Source organism: Siphateles boraxobius, unplaced genomic scaffold (genome assembly GCF_051911475.1).
Source record: "Siphateles boraxobius isolate OS27281-9 unplaced genomic scaffold, OSU_SipBor_1 12, whole genome shotgun sequence".
NCBI classification, from domain to species: domain Eukaryota; kingdom Metazoa; phylum Chordata; class Actinopteri; order Cypriniformes; family Leuciscidae; genus Siphateles; species Siphateles boraxobius.
In genome coordinates this window covers 34,638,861-34,658,406 of record NW_027508722.1, presented here as the reverse complement: position 1 = coordinate 34,658,406, position 19,546 = coordinate 34,638,861, and the positions used below count along the sequence as shown (strand labels likewise).

Sequence of the window (19,546 nt, the reverse complement as noted above, 5' to 3'; positions counted from 1 at the left end):
GTACTATTTCTTCTTGCGAGACTGTGTGAGGAATAATCCTGCGACATTTACCTCAGAACATGTGCTGGTTTATTTTCATTTCGAGGAGCAACGGATCTAGCCGAGAAGTACGTGTTTTTTTTTTTTTTTTTTCTAATCGCGATATAGTGTATGTAAACCGCAAAAAGACTGTTTAAATATGAATCGCGTCTGTGTGTGAATGAATGAACTGAACAGTTTTTACCAAACCCTATTGCTATACTGAGATGAGTGAAAATCGACTGAAATATGTTGAAATAATTAGCAACGTATTAAACTGCAAATTAATATTTATGCCCTATAGGCTCATAAAAACAACAAACGATATTCCTATGTTACGGACGAAATATGAAAGAGAACATTTCATTGACTAGTTTTGGATAGATTATTAACTGTTTAGCCTACTGTAAACTAGACTACTGCCACATTGAATAAGCTTTTGTTCACCAATTTCTGCTCAAATGTTAAATATATTAAGCTATGTTTGTTTTGTCAAAAATAAAGTCATCAACTAGGATGCTATTATAGTGTTTGTTCCAATGTAGGCTTTATTCAAACTAATGAATCCTTAAATTTGAAATATGTATGATAAAATGTATACTTTAGTTTTTACAAAGAAATATTACACTTGAAATATTGTTATTTTAATTGTTGCTGTAATTGTAACCTTTTTAATAAAATAGCAAATAATATATTTACAAGGTAGATGTAAACAAAATCTTAAAAGGTCAATATAAGCCTTCTCTTCAAATTATTTGTATTGTGTTTTATTAGTAACAAATTTGGGGAGAGGATACATATCCAAAACTTTCTGAAAATACAGTATGAGAATTAACTACACAATTACTAGAAATGTTCACCTTGGATATTATACAATTTGCAAGCAAAAATACAAGTGGAAAAATACTATTTTTTTTATAGATGTTTCCAACTGTGAACCAATTTTGTAGTATATATACACATTTCTTTTCTTGTGTCCTTGTATTCTTTCTTGTGGCTCAGTGACACACCTGTGAAAAGCTCATTATGCAGGCTCATTAAGCAGGTCTTTTGTCTTCACAGGTGTGAATCAGACCATTATACATGAGTCACGCCCATTTCGCATATTGCCTTTCCAAACAAAAAGTGTTTTACTAAATTTAAATCAATGTATTGTTTTATGTGAATGATTTGGAAGGATGATTTTCAGATCATTTTGAAGCAAAAATCCTAGATGAGAACATCCATTAGTCAAAAGTCTTGTGGACACATATTTAGTATGTGTTTTGTGGCCTTATTTCAGAGACTTTAAGTTTTAGTTTTTTCAATAACCATGCATAAACAATATATTCTCAAAAATACAAACATGTACATAGATCTTGCTAACATACAGGTCCTTCTCAAAAAATTAGCATATTGTGATAAAGTTCATTATTTTCCATAATGAAATGATAAAAATTAAACTTTCATATATTTTAGATTCATTGCATACCAACTAAAATATTTCAGGTCTTTTATTGTTTTAATACTGATGATTTTGACATACAGCTCATGAAAACCCAAAATTCCTATCTCAAAAAATTAGCATATTTCATCCGACCAATAAAAGAAGTGTTTTTTTAATACAAAAAAAGTCAACCTTCAAATAATTATGTTCAGTTATGCACTCAATACTTGGTCGGGAATCCTTTTGCAGAAATGACTGCTTCAATGCGGCGTGGCATGGAGGCAATCAGCCTGTGGCACTGCTGAGGTGTTATGGAGGCCCAGGATGCTTCGATAGCGGCCTTAAGCTCATCCAGAGTGTTGGGTCTTGCGTCTCTCAACTTTCTCTTCACAATATCCCACAGATTCTCTATGGGGTTCAGGTCTGGAGAGTTGGCAGGCCAATTGAGCACAGTAATACCATGGTCAGTAAACCATTTACCAGTGGTTTTGGCACTGTGAGCAGGTGCCAGGTCGTGCTGAAAAATGAAATCATCTCCATAAAGCTTTTCAGCAGATGGAAGCATGAAGTGCTCCAAAATCTCCTGATAGCTAGCTGCATTGACCCTGCCCTTGATAAAACACAGTGGACCAACACCAGCAGCTGACTGTGGGTACTTGACACTGGACTTCAGGCATTTTGGCATTTCCTTCTCCCCAGTCTACCTCCAGACTCTGACACCTTGATTTCCGAATGACATGCAAAATTTGCTTTCATCCGAAAAAAGTACTTTGGACCACTGAGCAACAGTCCAGTGCTGCTTCTCTGTAGCCCAGGTCAGGCGCTTCTGCCGCTGTTTCTGGTTCAAAAGTGGCTTGACCTGGGGAATGCGGCACCTGTCGCCCATTTCCTGCACACGCCTGTGCACGGTGGCTCTGGATGTTTCCACTCCAGACTCAGTCCACTGCTTCCGCAGGTCCCCCAAGGTCTGGAATCGGTCCTTCTCCCCAATCTTCCTCAGGGTCCGGTCACCTCTTCTCGTTGTGCAGCGTTTTTTGCCACACTTTTTCCTTCCCACTGAGGTGCCTTGATACAGCACTCTGGGAACAGCCTATTTGTTCAGAAATTTCTTTCTGTGTCTTACCCTCTTGCTTGAGGGTGTCAATGATGGCCTTCTGGACAGCAGTCAGGTCGGCAGTCTTACCCATGATTGCGGTTTTGAGTAATGAAACAGGCTGGGAGTTTTTAAAAGCCTCAGGAATCTTTTGCAGGTGTTTAGACTTAATTAGTTGATTCAGATGATTAGGCTAATAGCTCGTTTAGAGACCCTTTTCATGATATGCTAATTTTTTGAGATAGGAATTTTGGGTTTTCATGAGCTGTATGCCAAAATCATCAGTATTAAAACAATAAAAGACCTGAAATATTTCAGTTGGTGTGCAATGAATCTAAAATATATGAAAGTTTACGTTTTATCATTACATTATGGAAAATAAGGTACTTTATCACAATTTGCCAATTTTTTGAGAAAGACCTGTATTATGGTAGCCCTGTTTGTGCTATATAGAGTGAATTTACACCTTTGCCATTAACATGTTTATAAATAACTGAAAAAAGCACAAATGTTAGAGCATGTCAGAACACCTCCAGGACCCCAAAAACACATTGGACCCCAGAGGGTTAACTTATTTTTTTATACTTTTTCTGATAATTATTGATCTAGAGAGTCCAGAGAATTGTATTGCACTGGTTTTTAACATTATTTTTTAAACATTATATGATCATAGACAGAAAACACCATTTACAGCCAATACATGCAATTTACCATAGGAAATTTATTGTTTAAAGCTTTTTAACAGTTATAGCGCCACCTATTGTCCGATCTCCATAAAATTCGGCATGCTTCTTAATGATGTTAGGTCACATATGCTCACCAATTTTTGTGAAGTTCTGAGTTTTATTTTAGGATTTATAGGCTTTTTAATGTATTTTGCCACACCCATTTTATAAATGACCCTATTAAAGCAAACCAAAGGGCAAAGTTCAACTTTTTTTCGATAATTATTGATCTAGAGAGTCCATAGAATTGTCCTAGACTGGTCTGATTCCGATTGGGCGAAAAACCAGGGACTAGTTCGCAAAAGTAGGTTTTTAACATATTCATGAATATTTAATGAACGGTTTGATTGACAGCAATGGTTCTTGAGGCAAAGATGTTCAGCATGGGCAGATCTATCAAATGATATGCATATTGTGACGATAAGTGTAACACCACGTGATTACAGAGCCATAAAACTCGTTAGCGCCAACTAGTTTCCGATTTCTTTCAAAATTCTTACAGACCTCTAGGGCAATGAGTTGAACATGCCCATCGAGTTTCGTTCCGATCGACCTCCGTTAACCTTCTTTTATAAGCACTCAAATTCATTGGCCAATGGCGGCCATGTTTTTTGAGATATGTCAATGTCCTCATATACATACATGCCACCTTGGACCAAGACACTGCATACCAATTTTCAAGTCAATCGGACTAACGGTCAGGTGGCCACACCCCTTTTTATGTTTTTGTATTGTTATAGCGCCACCTTGAGTTCGATCATCGCGATTTTTTAAACGTGACCTCAGACCGAACTCATACATAGGTTCACCAAACTCGGTACACATATCTCATTTACTTCTAGAGTTATAGCCATTTTAGTAAAATAGGCTCCTCCCACAACGTTCATTTTGCGCCCCCTAGCAACCCTGAATCGAAATTTTGACTTTTTTCGATAATTATTAAACATCAGACTCCACAGAACATTACTGCACTGGTTTGGTTCAGATCGGGCGAAAACCCTAGGACTAGTTTGCAAAAATCGTTTTTCATGGCGGAAATGAAATCGGAGATATAAGTTTTGTTCGTCAGGCGTCCAGCTTTCCAATGATATAAGACACTTAAAGGGTTACTTCAGGATTTAGCATTAAGATTTGTATTAGTAGAAAACCAGTAGTATTTTCGAATTACCTTGCTTCCCCCCCTCATGTCCCCCTGATATGAGAGATTTATGTATTTTTAGTCTGAAAAAAATCCTCCGATGACGCAAAAATCGTCATTTTGCGTCATCGGAGGATTTTTGGGCCAGAGGCTTAAAACTACAGCCAGTACTAGTAGCTAGTTCCGCATGTTTTCACTACGCCCATATGGGGCGGGATCTCACTCACAGAAAGTAAGATATTGTCAGCCATCTTTCTGTAGAAGCTAAGCTAACAGGCTCTTGCTCTGTGTATAAAGTTTGTATAGTGGGCTAATCACGATAGCGGAAGGTAACGTTAGTTTAGAAGTTGAAATGACAGAAGGGGATTTCGAAGATCAGTTGCGCGAATCTGATGCTCGCGGCTACCTGTACGAGCCGCAATACAGCGATGAACAGTTGCGGGAGATGGAGGAACAAGATGCGGCCGGAGCAGCTGCTGCAGCAGGGGAGCAAGACCTGACTCGAGCCCGGCCAGACTCCAGCTGGGGCGGACTGGAGCTGTCAGTGCTCACGCTGTGCGCCTATGGAAACAGATAGAGAGTCCTATTGCTGTCGCGAATTTCAACGATCCCATTTTCTTCTGGACGAGATAAATTGGAAACGCCAGCCAAAGCCCGCAGGGACAAACGGACGGCTTAGTGTAAAGTGAGTAACGTTATTTGGTTTGTTTTTCTTTTTTTTACCAAGACGTAATGTACAGAGTTTGGACACCCGGCATTATCACAATGTTCTTCCCTCGTAACGTTAGTCAGCTGAGCTATTGTTGTTATATTTACATCTATGATAGTATACTGTGTGCAAATAGTTCGCATTGCTAACGTTGTGCTTACTGTTTTGTAGACAATATCGCCTAACAGCCTATCGTCACTTTATGGAATGGTTCCAGCAAGGCGAGCGACTTGGTAAAGACTATCGTCTCGTTTTGCCCACCTGTGTTGTCCAGGACATCAGACGGAGATATCCAGCTCCTGACTGACAATACTGTGAATGAATATAAGGAAACAGCCGAAGCTCTGGAAGAGCTTTGAATGTAAAAGTGTTAATATTAATTTTAAGTTAATATAAAAGTTATAACTCCCATCGGTTGTGGTTCTTTTTATAAACCTTTAAACCTTTACTGTTACTAGAGTATGTATTAGCCTAGAGAATGTGTGGAGAAATTTTTCGGATACTGCCGCCTGTAACCGGTAGGCGTGGTTTGGGAGTGGCCTGGCCTCGTAAGGGCAGCAAAGCAAGTGCATTCTGGGAGTTGTTGTCTTTCAGCCACATGAGTAAAAAATACATTTTCTGCCTTTTCTCAGTCTAGAATGCTTCAATTTAAAAAATAATTTCACATTTCTACTATATAAATGATCACTATTAAATACACATTCATGTTCCCAGAGCTGAAGTATCCCTTTAAGTCTATGACATACGGTCTAGGAGTTATGAGCAGTTTCACACTTTTGGTTGCTATAGCACCACCTATGGGTCAATCAGGGTCATAATCTCTAAACCTCTCATCGATTTTTATACTACCGTCTGGCAAAGTTTCAAGGCTCCAGCTCTTACGGTTTGGGCTGCACGATGCGTTTTACGGCAGAAGAATAATAATAATTAAAGCTGCAAGCAGCATTTATCGGGGTTCAAGCATTTAAGGCCTTTAAGCACATAAGCATTTAAGACATTAAGTTTTATTTAGCAAGCATGTAACTACTGACATAATAGATGGAAAAGACCATTTTCAGCCAATACAGGCAATTTACTAGGGGTGCACGATTCAGAAAATGTCACGATTCAATATCGATTTTTACTCTCAAGATTCGATTCAAAATCGATTTTCGATTCAAAAACGATTTACAGTATGTAAATGTAGTTTACTTTTTTCTATGTGATTGATTGTAGTAGACATACAATTTAAAAGAAAAGAAACTTTATGTCTTCATTCAAAAAAAAAACTTTTACAACTAAAAAGTGCAAAGTGCGAAGCTTTGGCCAGCTTTTAAATACATTTAATTCAAGTTTAAAATAAAACTTAAATAAAAATCTTTTACATTTAGCTTTAAAGTGCTGCAGTCAGATCAAACAATCATGCTAAATGTGGTTTAAGGAGTACTTCAGCTACCAGGTTGACTTGTTGAAATGTAAACTCGACTGGGCACATTGAACTTCCTAAAATTCCTAAAAATATATGCTAATGTCATAGAACCCTTGCACAATTATTTTAAATAGATTAAAAAAGCCACCGCTACTGGTAACATCTATGGTTATATTGATTTGTTTAGATCCAGTGAAGTCGTATCATAGGCGTGATTTGCGGGTGGGATGGATGGGACATGCCCCTACCCCTTTTTGAAACATTGAGGCACAGATGTACCTTATACAAATAAAACATCTCCAGTTACCTAGCAGAGCAATCATTTAGTTCGCTATTAATTAAGAGATCTAGCGCTTAAATCTGTTGTTATTGAGATCCAGCTGAGCGCTCGTTGCCGCTGTTATCAGTTGCATGGATATACAGTTGTTCTCTTGTGGCTCGCGCACATTCTTCACTCGGACGCGCTCTTCAATCGATCGCCGTTGCAGAGACTATCTATTCGTTCCGGTGAAATCACAAAATAAAACGCACACAAACGTGTCCCTGCTTGATATAGACTGTAACCACCGATGAACATATTCGGTTTTGATGAGAGAGAGAGAAAAACTATACGAGTGCGGATTAGAACCCGTAACTTCTGACATGCTTGGCAAAATATCTATCACTACACCATTTAAGAACTCAAACGAAATTTGCGGATCAATGCATTTATTTACGGGTTGAGTTGAGAGGCTGCACAGTTTGACCAGCGGCCGCACACCAGGCTGCCGGATGGTGTTGCTAACAATGCAATAGACATGTGCCGGTATTCGGTAATGCGATAAATCGCGGTAATGAATATGCACGATATTGTTATCGCGGGGACTTCGAAATACCGTGAAAAATAATAGATCCGAATTTAGATTTTTAGAACGCGCATCAGCTTATTTTCCATCAACCGCTTAAAAAAACAATGCGTATATGCTGCGCAAAACACGTGCGCACTTTGATGTAAACAATCCCCACATCACATGTATAAGCACTGTGTGAATGCAGTGTGCACTCTAGTCTAATGTAAACAATCCTCACATGGAAAAGAAGCACGGCGGAAGGAGGAACGCTGCCGACTATTTATCCCCCGCATGGCTGCCAACTCTCACGCATTCAGCAGCTTGAGACTCACGCAATTGACACTTTCACACGGTCTCGCGCCACACATCCATTTTCTCACGCAGAGAAAAATCGCGGAGCAAAGAGGACACTGACACCGACAGACTAGACAGAGCAGGTTACTTTTGATATTAAAAAAATATCAGCTCTCAGGTTTTATAACGAAATTCAGACAATAAATACTGTTTTGGTGCTTGTAAATGACGTGACAGATTGCGCGCCTCAGTTCAAGTAATCAGATCATCTGTTACTTTTTATTAAAGATACAGTACAACCCACCGAAAGGTATACGTACTTTCGATCAATCAGTGTTTTTCAACCACGGAAAGAGGTCAATAACACTGCAGGAGAACAATTATGTCACAGAACGTTACATTTACCTCAGGAAAGCCATTTAATGTTAGTTGACTATAAGAAAATAGCTATAGAGAGGAGTATTTTGCTAAATATGTGCACTATATTACATATTTTAATATATGTTTACTTGTCATTATATAATTGTTATTATAATGAAAATTACGGCATATTACATTTTTATATTTATATTATTATTATATTTATATTGTATGCATTATATTTAATTTCTCTCTGTATGTTTACAGCATTATGTGAGATATATTTTTTCTTGAGAAAAAAATAAATGCAGGCTATCTACTGTAGCCTACCTAATATTTATCCAAATGAGTCAATATTAAAATCCAAAATTAAATCCAAGAATTTAATTGAAATCATGAAAATTGTGTTAAGCAATAATACAAACAGTAGCCTCAGTAACTGTACCATGTAAACATTATAACATGTTGTGACTAAAAAATAAAATTAATGTTTTGACAATCACAATTACACATTGTGATGCAAGTTTTTTTTAGATACCCCCAATCCGTCTGTTTCTCTTGTGCAATTAAAATATCGTGATAATACCGTATACCGTGATAAAAGCTCAATCAATTAATCGCAGCATGAAAATTTGATACCGGCACATGCCTACAATGCAATGTATAACTATTATCAGACTGGCCCTGTTATAGCTAGGGATGGGACGATTACCAGTTTCACTATAAACCATGATAAAATGTACAGATGGTTAGTATTATCGTTTTCGGTTAGGGTAATTGTTAAAACCGTGTTTGATTATCGCGATTTGAATAACTCACTATAAATCCTGTCCACAGTCTGGGACAGGCGTGCAGCGCCCAAAGTTTTTCTTTTATTAGAGAAGGTATGGCGGAAGGCAGTGTGCATGCTCGGGAGATTTTTCAGCCTTTTAAGAGGACCAACTGGTCATATTTTGGCATTTACAAAAGTCTTGAGGGAAAGTTAATCGAGGATGGTCACCCTGTCTGTAGAACATGCACAAAAAAAGTCGCTGCAATAGGGGGAAACACTTAAATCTGTCAATCGTCTTATGTGACCATCACCCACTGTTGTATAGCGAACGAAACATGCAAGGCAAGTTAACTTTGACCTCAATAACAAAACTACGTCTGGGAAATAATTGGGAACAAAATGTTATTTTGAATTGAAATATTATATCTCACTCACTTGAAATGTATGCGTGTTGTGGCTTGGACGTGGTGTCCGTCGAAAGTAGACTAGGCGCCTATCTTTAGGGAAGCGGTATGGAGAGACGCTTCTGAAACGCGCTGCGTCAGTGCCTGGTGTAAACACAAGCATTCACTAGATTGGGCGCGATCAGCTCTGGTAGCCGAGCGTCACAGCTCTAACGCACCGCAGAGTGTAAATAAGGGGTTACAGTCAATAGCCTACGAATGGAATGTTATTATGCGTCATGGAACATTGCACTCCCCAACTTGCTAAAGGTTGGATTTGCTCCATCTTTTGGTAAGTTTTGTTGATAAAACCTTGAATCCATGTAAGACACAATGTCATTAGACACAATCCATGTCATTAGAGTCAATGAATCCATGTTATTCAGCACAACGTTAACACATGTAAAGGCCAATTATTTTTTTTGCAGTGATGACGGTGACGAGCTCAGACCTGTGGAAGGCGTCATCTGACCGCGCTATTGCTATCAAAGAGAAAATTATATTTATAAAAAGGAAATAGTTCTTTTTGTAGTTTGTTTCAGAAAGATGAGTGACAAATATTAACAATTGATAACAGTCAATAAATCAAAACAGACATCACAGACTAGTCGTTTCTTTTGGGATGAATGAATGATGAAATGTACAAAAAGAAATGTAATCAGATATTGGAATTGAGTCAAAACACAATGATTCAGAATTCCTTCCAATAAACACCTTTACTGTCAATAGTAAACAGTATGTTCAACAATATGAATTGGAAATGCTGGAAAGATTAATAGATTCAGTTGAACTAAGTTCATGAATAAAATGAATCAGTTGATCAAAGTTCGTGAATCAAAGGATTCAGTTTAAAGAGTTGTTCAAACTTCTCTCGATCAGTTCAAGTACAAAAAACAAAGTCTGTCCATTTCAGAAGCAAAAATAAATCAATCAGTCAATCACTTAATCCCATGAATCAAAGTCCTTTGAGTCTGAAAAACAAAAGAAAATTGGAAACATCCTACCAGTTGATAGTTTCAAACAGGTCCATGGGCACTGGTCAGCTCGGCATTTGTGCACATTTAATAGCATCATCTAGGCAGAAGATTAATCTCCAATGGATTATTTATGGCACAAAACAGGATACTTGCGGATCACATTCACATAGGAAAAAAAACTGAGAACAAGAAAACCCAGCTTTGCAAAACAAGACAAACGTACAATAATTATGCGCATCTCAAATTACACATTAAACTAACTTTTGGACATTTATAGAACACATCAACACTCATAACTCACTAATTGTCTCAACTCATGATACAATAAGCATCGTTACACGTGGTAGCTTTAGCTTTGGCTAACTGGTTCAGCTCGCGCTGTGATTGCGGCCTACTCAACTTAACTCATATCAAATAATTTCTGAAATTGGCATCCATATCTTTCATATGTCTTTTTATATTCAGTTTCCATATAAAAAATAAGTCACTCACCAAAACGAGATTGCATCACATATTCACTTAAAGAAGATTATTCAATACAGATTTCCACTCTGGGATCCTTCGATTTCCACTCCACTTTTCTCTCTCTGACAACACACCAGCCTGACGCTTCCAAGTGCACTCAATCACAGTTCCCGTTCGATTATGATTATGATTTAGTGAAAGGAGTTTCTGGAGAAAAGGTCCGTGTACTGCGTCGTCTGTTCTCATCTGATTCCCTCATCTGTTAATGCTGACTGACAGCTGCGCCGGCGCGAACTGTGGGCGGGCCTAATGAATTGGCCGCTACTGTTGGCTCTCAGGGCTGTCAGTCACTGCAGCACAATCAGTGATTGGATGAATAGCGTTTCTTTGTAGAACACTATTAGGCTGCATCTCATTTCTCTGTCTTACCCCTTCCCCTTCCCCTACCCCTTCGTCTGCGTCTTCCCCTTGCCCCTCGATACCGAGTGAAAGGGGGTAGGGGTGAGAACGTTCCTCTAAGAAATGAGACACCACTCGATAACTGGTTGCGTCATCATCCCTTGCCGCTAGCTGGCTGCTACGTCAACAGAGGCGACAAGTGTTGACATAAACGAAGATGCCGTCGTCTCAGGTCGTGATATCGATTGCCTGGGCTCTCTTTATCTTTGCACGCTTGGGTGCCATCAGTCAAAGACATAGAAGAAGACGATTGTTTCTCAGACGAATACGACTGCTTACGGATCAAGTCATGGTACGTATGTTTTTATTGTATTTAACGGAGGCGCCGGCGGCGACACCATAGCTCAGCAAAACATTAGCAACCGGCTAACATTAGCTAACGTATGTTGTTGTAGCTATGATCTGAGGAAAACGCATGCATTTTTATTTATCAACGATATGGTTTGATTAAAATAATTTATTTTTTGTCCGTGCGGAGGCGATTCCATTTTATTTATCTATGGCACATGCATTTTTTTTTTATATTCAGCCCAATGCTATCCAATGATTTGTTTGCATTATTTAGGTTTTCTATTCTTATGTTAGATCAATAACAAAATCAATAGATTTTTTGATAACACTTTACAATAAGGTCTCATTTATTAATGAATGAACTAACAGAGAGCAATAGACTTTGTTATTGTTAGTTAATAAAATATGTGTGTTCATGTTAGTTCAGAGTGCATTAACTAATGTTAACATAACAACTTTGGATCTTAAAAATGTATATTGGTTATCGGCTTTCAAATGTAAAGAATTATCGGTATCAACCAAAATGTTCATATCGGTGCATCCCTATTTTTTATCCATGTATGTGTTAATTTTGTGATGTGGTTTCAATATCATGTACCCATGGTTTTTTTTGTTCCACCAGGCTGATCGTCCACCTATGTACTGCAGAGTTGATGCAACTGTGCCCATCTTGCGCTTATGGTTTGATGAAGAAGCTGAAATAAAGCAGGACCTACGCCTGACCAGGACAGCCATGAACAGCCTGCAGAGGCTACTAGACAGGAATCAAGATCATGGCTGGGGAAATCAACTAGAGGTCCTCATATATACCTATTGGTTGGCACACGGACTCTCCTACCGGGTGGTGGCAAAAGTTTTCAATGTCCCCAGGCCAACAGTATTTCGAGTAATACACAAGGTGGCACAGAATATTTGGAACAATTTAAACACAGCTATTTCCTTCCCACATGACCTGCAAGCTGTGGGTCAAGGATTTGTGGCTCTATCGGGGACCCCTGCATTCCACAACGTTGTAGGGGCGATAGATGGCACACACATTCGGATTAAACCACCAGGACTACATCGTCTAGACTACCTTAACTACAAAGGCTTTTACTCCATCAATATGCAGGCCATATGTGATGCAGATGGAAGGTTCCTGGACATCTTCGTGGGTTACCCTGGGTCAGTCCATGACACGCGTGTGATGAAAAACAGCTCCTTTTACACATCTGGACGTTACCCCCCGCCAGGATACATTATTCTGGGTGATGGTGGGTACCCCTGCCTCCAGACCCCAATATGCCTGCTCACACCATACAAAGAGCCAGTACGTGGACGAGTGCAACAACGCTTCAATTACCGCCAATCAAATTGAGCGTGCCTTTGGGGTAATGAAAACAAGGTGGAGGTCAACTCTGTTCCGGGCACTGGAAGTCAAACCTACCTTTGCACCCCAGGTTATTGCTTCATGTGCATTCTTACACAATGTGTGCTTGGACAATGGAGACACACTGGATCCTGACGAGGATATTGCCAGGGATGATCTTGACCCCCATCCTCCCCATGAACCAATGGCACTCAACGAAGCCTCAGGGAATGCTGCACGTGACGCACTGGCTGCCCAAGTTTCCGGGGATGTGCAGGCCACATGAAGAGACATGTTGCACTGTTGATTTTCCTTCATGAGAATTATATGTAATATATTTAAGAATTTTTATAGTATTTTAATATTGTTCTTCTGTTTTGCCCCAATTTCTAATCTGTTGGCATTCATGTGTTTGTATTGTTGTATAAATGTTATTGTTACATATTTTCTTATTGCACTTTTATTTTTTTTTAAACAATAGCCTGAGAACTAAGAAAGGAAGTTTTTAATGATGAGTAGGCATGTTCTTACCTTGGTATTATTTTTTGTTCCAGAAGTGGAGTGAGGTGTAATGGGATTTCTACAATTGTTTGCAATAAATCTTTTAAAACACACTATTATGGTGACTATGCTTCGGATTTCCGTAAAATTTATCCACGAAAAGCCTTTTTATAAGAACCCCATTTATTGCTCCACAGCAGTAAATATTACAACATGTAAATATAACAATAATACATATTCAAATATAAATTATATAAACTCTTAAAACATTATATTAAATTAATAAGGCCTATGTAAACAGTTGTGCAATTGAACAGGTAATTTTTAGAACAATAATACATATTCAAATGTAAACAATATAAACTCTTAAAACAAATATACTTAAATATGTAAACAGTTGTGCAATTGAACAGGTAATTATTTTCACATCTTTTCAATCATTCTTTCAAAGAGGTCTAAAAACCTCTGTGACTTCGCCTCACTCTCTTCATGGCGCCTTTGCTCCTGAAGGGCCTCCTCGATCAGGAACTCCATAATAGGATTGGACCTCCTCCTAGATGTGGTGGCACTTGTTGCTGCTGGGGTACTGGTTAGCATTCTACTGGTTCCTGTGTCAGGGGTCCAGGATGCTGCTGTGGTGGAGAGCTCTGAGGTAGAGGGCTCCACAATATCCTAAAGAAACAAGGCAAATCGTGTTACTTTTAAGAAATTTTCAGCAAATATCTCCTCATGAAATTTAAAGAGAAAGTTTACGAATCTGATGTTAGTGGAATTAACGAAAGTACTGAATTACATGGTAAATGATTAGCCTCACCATGAGGATTGTCATGGGATCCTCTGCTGGTTGGAATGATGCCACCACCACAGGGGGGTCCATCGCAGGCCGGGCACCCAAAACCTCGTACATGTCTCCATAGTACTGCCATGTAGCAACACTGACCTCACCCTGGTCTGTCCCTGAGCCGGTTTTTGGAGTCCTCAATTCCTGACACACACACACACACACACACAATAAACAACTGGCTAGTTGATACATTCATTAGGAAATTGGAAATTATTTTAAACTTGAAATCATATACCTTGTATTTTTGTTTTAAATTCTCCCATTTTTTGGAAGCCTGCTGTCCAGTCACCTTGCCCTCTAGGCCAATCTCTTTCACAAATTTCCTGCATCACAACCGACAGCTCAAACTTTCAGCATTTTAAGCACAACACAGAAATAAAAATTCAGAAAAACAGAACGCAAGACTATGATTGAACGATTAATTACTCACTCCCATTGTTGTTTGGCCATTGTTTTGGACTTCATGAAGTCTTTTTCATTCTCTGCCCTGAAGCGGATGAGCCGCCGAGTCTCCTCAGGTGTCCCTGAGGGAAAAGGAAAATATACGTTACCGTTACCTTGCTAGGTGAATCTCGTAGTAAGCTAGCTCTACCAATATTAAAGTCCAATATTAAAATCAGTCAAGGAATAGTAATGTCAAGCAAATTCACTTCACACTGATTTCACCTAAAAACTACAATATGAATTGTCATAGCTCAGCTCGACAAATAGCGCATAGCTGATAGCTAGCGGTTTACTACCGATTCAAAACAAAAACATTACAATTAAAACCACTTGAACATTTTATTAAAAGGATCATAAAACACGAGTGTCATAATTATAATATCAATTAAACTGCTGAAAATACTTACATTTGTGCGACTCCTTCACAGTTCGACGTTCAGCCATAAAATAAACTTGATGCCGGCACTTTTGAGAAATTCCTACGTTGTTAACTGTTACCCCTCTGTTTCAAGTGTGGTCCTCCGCAAACTTCTTTTCAAGGGCTATGTAGCCCTACGCCTTGGCCCTAGCCCTTAATCAAAATGAGAATTGAGACACCACTTCCCCTCACATGAACGCGCAAAACCGAGGGGGAGGGGTAAGGGGAAGGGGTAAGACAGAGAAATGAGACGCAGCCTTATTCTTTCTTTTCTTAACTTTTTCCAACTCTCAAGTCATTTACCGGTGGCCTGGGTTACTCGGGTTACTCGGGTTACAACTGTATTTCTAAAACAATGGTTCTAGCTTAGATTATTGCCCAGTTGTTTGGTCGAGTGCACAAAGACAAAACATTTAAGAATAAGAATGTGCTGGTGAAAGATTGTCTCTGCTTTGTTTTATAAGACATATTTCTGTGTCTAGAATTCCTAATTTCCTGTACTCTCAATTTTTGTATAGTAGTGCTAGTAGGGGTGTAACGATTCGTTTTAACAACGATTCGATTCGTATCACGATACGTGGTTGTCGATACGATTCAAGGACGATATTGGTTCATTTAGAACGATACGATCCGAAACGATTCAGTGACTTGAAATCGATTCAGTAACTTTTTAGCCAAAAATGCAACCAGTGTGACTGAAATAAATACCTGGATACTGGACAGTGCAGGTAAAGTTTCCTAGATTCCTGTTGTTTCTTGTAAGGGAATCAGGTATCAATTAATTATGGATATAAACAAACAAGACAACAAAAATTAATGGCAAATGCATTCACATTTTATTTGAAGTGCAACCAACACTTTAGATTGAATTTGACACAAAAGTTTAAACTTTCCTGCTCTCATTTTCACTATTCAAAACGTTTTGAATAAAAGTACAATAAGTGCAACCAACATTTCAACAGTAGGTTTACCTGCTACTTCTGCTTTTGTTTTTTAACAAAAATATTGCAATATTAATATAAAAAATAAAGTGCAACCAAAATTTCTTCAGGTTGAATTAGCAGTGGCTGAACATGCTACTACTCTCATTTAAATAAACAAACAATATTTAACAAAAGATCAAGTGTAACCAACTACTCTTCAATGACTAAAGATTTTTTTTCAAAAATATCAATTGATCAACATGATCTGGCCGCAGAGCACTTCTCTGTGCATTCACTATGTCGCCAGCAGTACTAAAAACTCGCTCTGCTGGCACACTGGTGCCTGGAATGCACAGGTACCGTTTAGCAAGGGTTGAAAGTACAGGTAGCTCTTTCTCCTGAGATCTCCACCACTTCATGGCATTTTCAGTCAAAGGCAACGCATCTTTTGCTCGGTAGCTTATCACCTCTGCTCTGGCTGTCTCGCTTGTGGATTTTCTTTCTCTTTGGGTGAAGGAATCGCCAAACAGTGCATCTAAGGCTTTCTTCTTACAAGGAGGTGACTCATTTGGAGCTACAATATAATAAATGTACTTCAAAATATAGCCATGTCTCTCATTAATACAAAACAACAATCTTTTGTTGGCATCACATGAAACACACCTGTGGTCTCTTCATTGAATCCTGACAGCTTTGTGCTTGAGCTTCCCTCATCTTCCTCCTGATTTCCAATTGCTTGCATCTATTGATGTAAGAATGTGTGAATTGTTCAAATTTCTGCTCTGTAAGACTAAACACATAGAAATTTAGAGGAAGATAAGAACAGATGAGATTTGAGAGAGGATAAATGAAAGGGGAGAAGAGAAAAGAGGAGGGGAGGAGATGAGAGAGGAGAGGAGAGTAACCTGGTCTGCCTCAAAAAACAGTTTTGCGTAGACCTGTTCTCTGTCCTCTTTTTCCAGGTAGGGCAGTTCTTTAAATCGTGGGTCCAACGCTGATGCTGTGTAAAGAACAAGAATATTGCATTCATTGCATTATTAAATTAAGCCGACCTGACGTTGCAAGTGATGACCACCTCCTCATACATAAAATAAGCAGAAGATTAAACTTAGTATGTTTAAAAGAAATGTGGTACAGTGATGTTAAGCCACCAAAAACTAAGAATTTTATAGCAGATATCTTGTTTACTTTTCCATATGAAAAAAACTCAACTCAAATTCAAACTTGAAATAGTAAAGGTGTGGCATTTTACAAATTAATAACCTTAAATAGTAACCTGGTTGATTTTAATTAAGGCTCCAAATTAATTACCTATGTTGAGAGCATCTTGGGTGCCACTGTAGCGTGTGGAGAGGTCATTGGCCATCACCCTCTTGATCTCTGCAACCAGGGTTGAGTCGTCTTCACATGGCTGAAGGTGTTTCAGCAGTTTTGCTTGAAGTGGAGCAATTACAGAGAGAGTTGGCTGGTCTTCTTCACACATAACAGTAGTTGCCATTTTGACAGGACCCATCAACTGAACAATGTCTTCCATGTTGGCAATATCACTCTCACTCAGCGTGCCTACATCTGTGACCCCCTTTTTTCGTAGATCCTTGGACATCAGAGTTGCCTTTATAGCTGGCTGTTGTTCCAAAAAACGTTCAAGCATTTGGAAGGAACTGTTCCATCTGGTGATTATGTCTTGGATCAGTTTATGTTTTGGTAAATCCATCAGAGTTTGTTTTTCCTGTAGGGCGTGACATGCAATCGTGCTGCGGTGAAAATATCCAACAATTTTTCGCACTTTCCCCAACAACCTGGAAACACGCTCCACCCCCAAACCCTTCTGCGAGGCGAGGTTGAGTGTATGTGCGAAGCAGGTAATGTGTGGACTGAACTGGGCTTCTGCACCGGCCACAATCATGTTCCTGGCATTATCTGTGACGATGGCAGGATTCTTGTCTGAGATTTCCCACTCCATGCAGGCTTCACGCAGTAACGCGCCAATATTTTTACCAGTATGGGCTTCATTTAAAACTCTGGTTTGCAGAACAAAGGTCTTCATTTTCCACTCCGGATCAATGTGATGAGAGGTAATTGTCACATACCCTTGATTTGAGCATGACGTCCAGCCATCCGTCGTTATGGCTACTCGTTCAGCTTGAGAAAGCGACAGCTTCACGTCATTCTTAGTACTTTCGTACAATGCAGGAATAACTTTTTCTGAGAAGTGTGGTCGGCTTGGTATCGTGTACCTTGGCTCCAATGTTAGAATCATTTCACGGAACCCCGGATTTTCAACCACACTGTACGGTCGCAAATCTTTGCAGATAAACTTGGCAATTGTTGCCGTGATGTTTTTCGCCCGAGCTGAGTTTTGGCCTAGTCTCTGACTAAACATGCAGGCGAGGCCTGAGGCTTCTGCAGAGTTGACTTTACCTTGCGCTGCGGTTGCAGTAGCGGGAACGCTGCAAGAGGTGCCTGGACGGTCGGTGTTGTGTGAAATCCCATGGCGCCTTAGTAGGTGGCTAGAGAGATTTGTCGTGTTGCCGTTGTACTTTACTTGACCTTTGCATATTCTACAAACAGCGAGCGACTTATTTAAAACATCGCCGTCTTTGCAAAATCCAAAGTGTTTCCACACACTGGACCGCAATGGAGGCTTGATGATTTCTCGCTCGTCGGCATCTCCTCTGTATTCCGCCATGCTATGTTTTGACTTTGCGCCGCTGCTGGCGCGTGGCGATGACGTCACATATAGGCAGACTAAATCGAGTAATGTTTAACGCCTTTATCATTAAAAGTGCTAAGAAAAAACGTCCATATAAAGTCTGACGTGCTTAAATCTAATTCGCTATTTCCTAGTATCGATACAATCGATTGATTACCTTTTAAAACGATATTAGATCGATATATGTCGTACGGAATGCCAATTTGCCGAGCACAGATCGATGTAGTTGGATCATAGGAATATAAATCGATACATCGATGCATCGATGAATCGTTACACCCCTAAGTGCTAGTCATGATTTTAACACCAGGCATGCATAAAAGAGATGTTTTTATTTTATTTCGAAAACCACTGCAAAACATCGGACTGTAATGTATAGAAGAATGAAACTATGGAAGAATTTACCATTGATCTTACACATTTTGACAAGAGACACTCTACACAAGAAATTTTAGTTTAAAAAAAATATTTTAAGGAACAGTTAATAGCACTATATTTAGTACATTGTTGATTTTTATATTTGGAATGAATGTTAGGTTCATTGACTTAACTTTTTATTGTTTTTGATTAAATGTAGTATTTGTATTTAATTGTTGGGACCCCAGTAAGAGAAGCCTCTGCCTATGCAGTGGCTAATGGGGATCCAAATAAACGAATAATCTTAGATCATACTTAGGAAAGACCATTTAAAGCCGATACAGGCAATTGACCCTTCGCTAAGCCACGCCCGAAAACCGCCACTGGCCAATCGTGTCTTAGCAACCGTAACTAGGCGCGGGAGGTCTGGCAAGCTTTCGAGCGAGGGAAACATGCTGAAGCGTTGTGCGTATTGTTTGTGCAATTCTGATTCCCGGTATCCTAAAAGTGTGGACGGGGAGTGGAATTTTTTTCCTTCCCGAAAATCTAAAAGCCAAGGGGAGAAATGACGGGCGTGGATCAAGCAGTGT

At 39.2% G+C, this 19,546-nt stretch overlaps 1 protein-coding gene and 2 long non-coding RNA genes across 3 annotated transcripts; all 3 read right to left on the bottom strand.

The window, feature by feature from the left end:
- Nucleotides 1-9,628: 9,628 nt before the first annotated feature.
- On the bottom strand, nt 9,629-11,041 carry LOC143726234 (uncharacterized). The gene is made up of 2 exons (XR_013198491.1): nt 10,686-11,041; nt 9,629-10,187 (listed from the first exon to the last, which is right to left on the bottom strand). It is a non-coding gene; the product is annotated as an uncharacterized LOC143726234 (long non-coding RNA).
- A 3,124-nt stretch (nt 11,042-14,165) lies between these two features.
- On the bottom strand, nt 14,166-14,673 carry LOC143726223 (uncharacterized). Its single transcript, XR_013198480.1, has 3 exons — nt 14,532-14,673; nt 14,337-14,424; nt 14,166-14,234 (listed from the first exon to the last, which is right to left on the bottom strand). It is a non-coding gene; the product is annotated as an uncharacterized LOC143726223 (long non-coding RNA).
- Nucleotides 14,674-16,655: 1,982 nt separating this feature from the next.
- On the bottom strand, nt 16,656-18,575 carry LOC143728624 (E3 SUMO-protein ligase ZBED1-like). The gene is made up of 3 exons (XM_077219426.1): nt 17,198-18,575; nt 16,792-16,886; nt 16,656-16,676 (listed from the first exon to the last, which is right to left on the bottom strand). Exons 1-3 carry the CDS (start codon nt 18,573-18,575, stop codon nt 16,656-16,658), a joined length of 1,494 nt encoding a protein of 497 aa, XP_077075541.1.
- Between the last annotated feature and the right edge of the window lie 971 nt (nt 18,576-19,546).

Coding starts and splice junctions, on each gene's coding strand:
- LOC143728624 (XM_077219426.1), bottom strand. CDS start 18,575: ATGGCGGAATACAGAGGAGATGCCGACGAGCGAGAAATCATCAAGCCT. Junction 16,887..17,197: donor CCAAGATGCTCTCAACATAG/GTAATTAATTTG, acceptor TTCTTTACACAG/CATCAGCGTTGGACCCACGA. Junction 16,677..16,791: donor TGTTTTTTGAGGCAGACCAG/GTTACTCTCCTC, acceptor CTATGTGTTTAG/TCTTACAGAGCAGAAATTTG.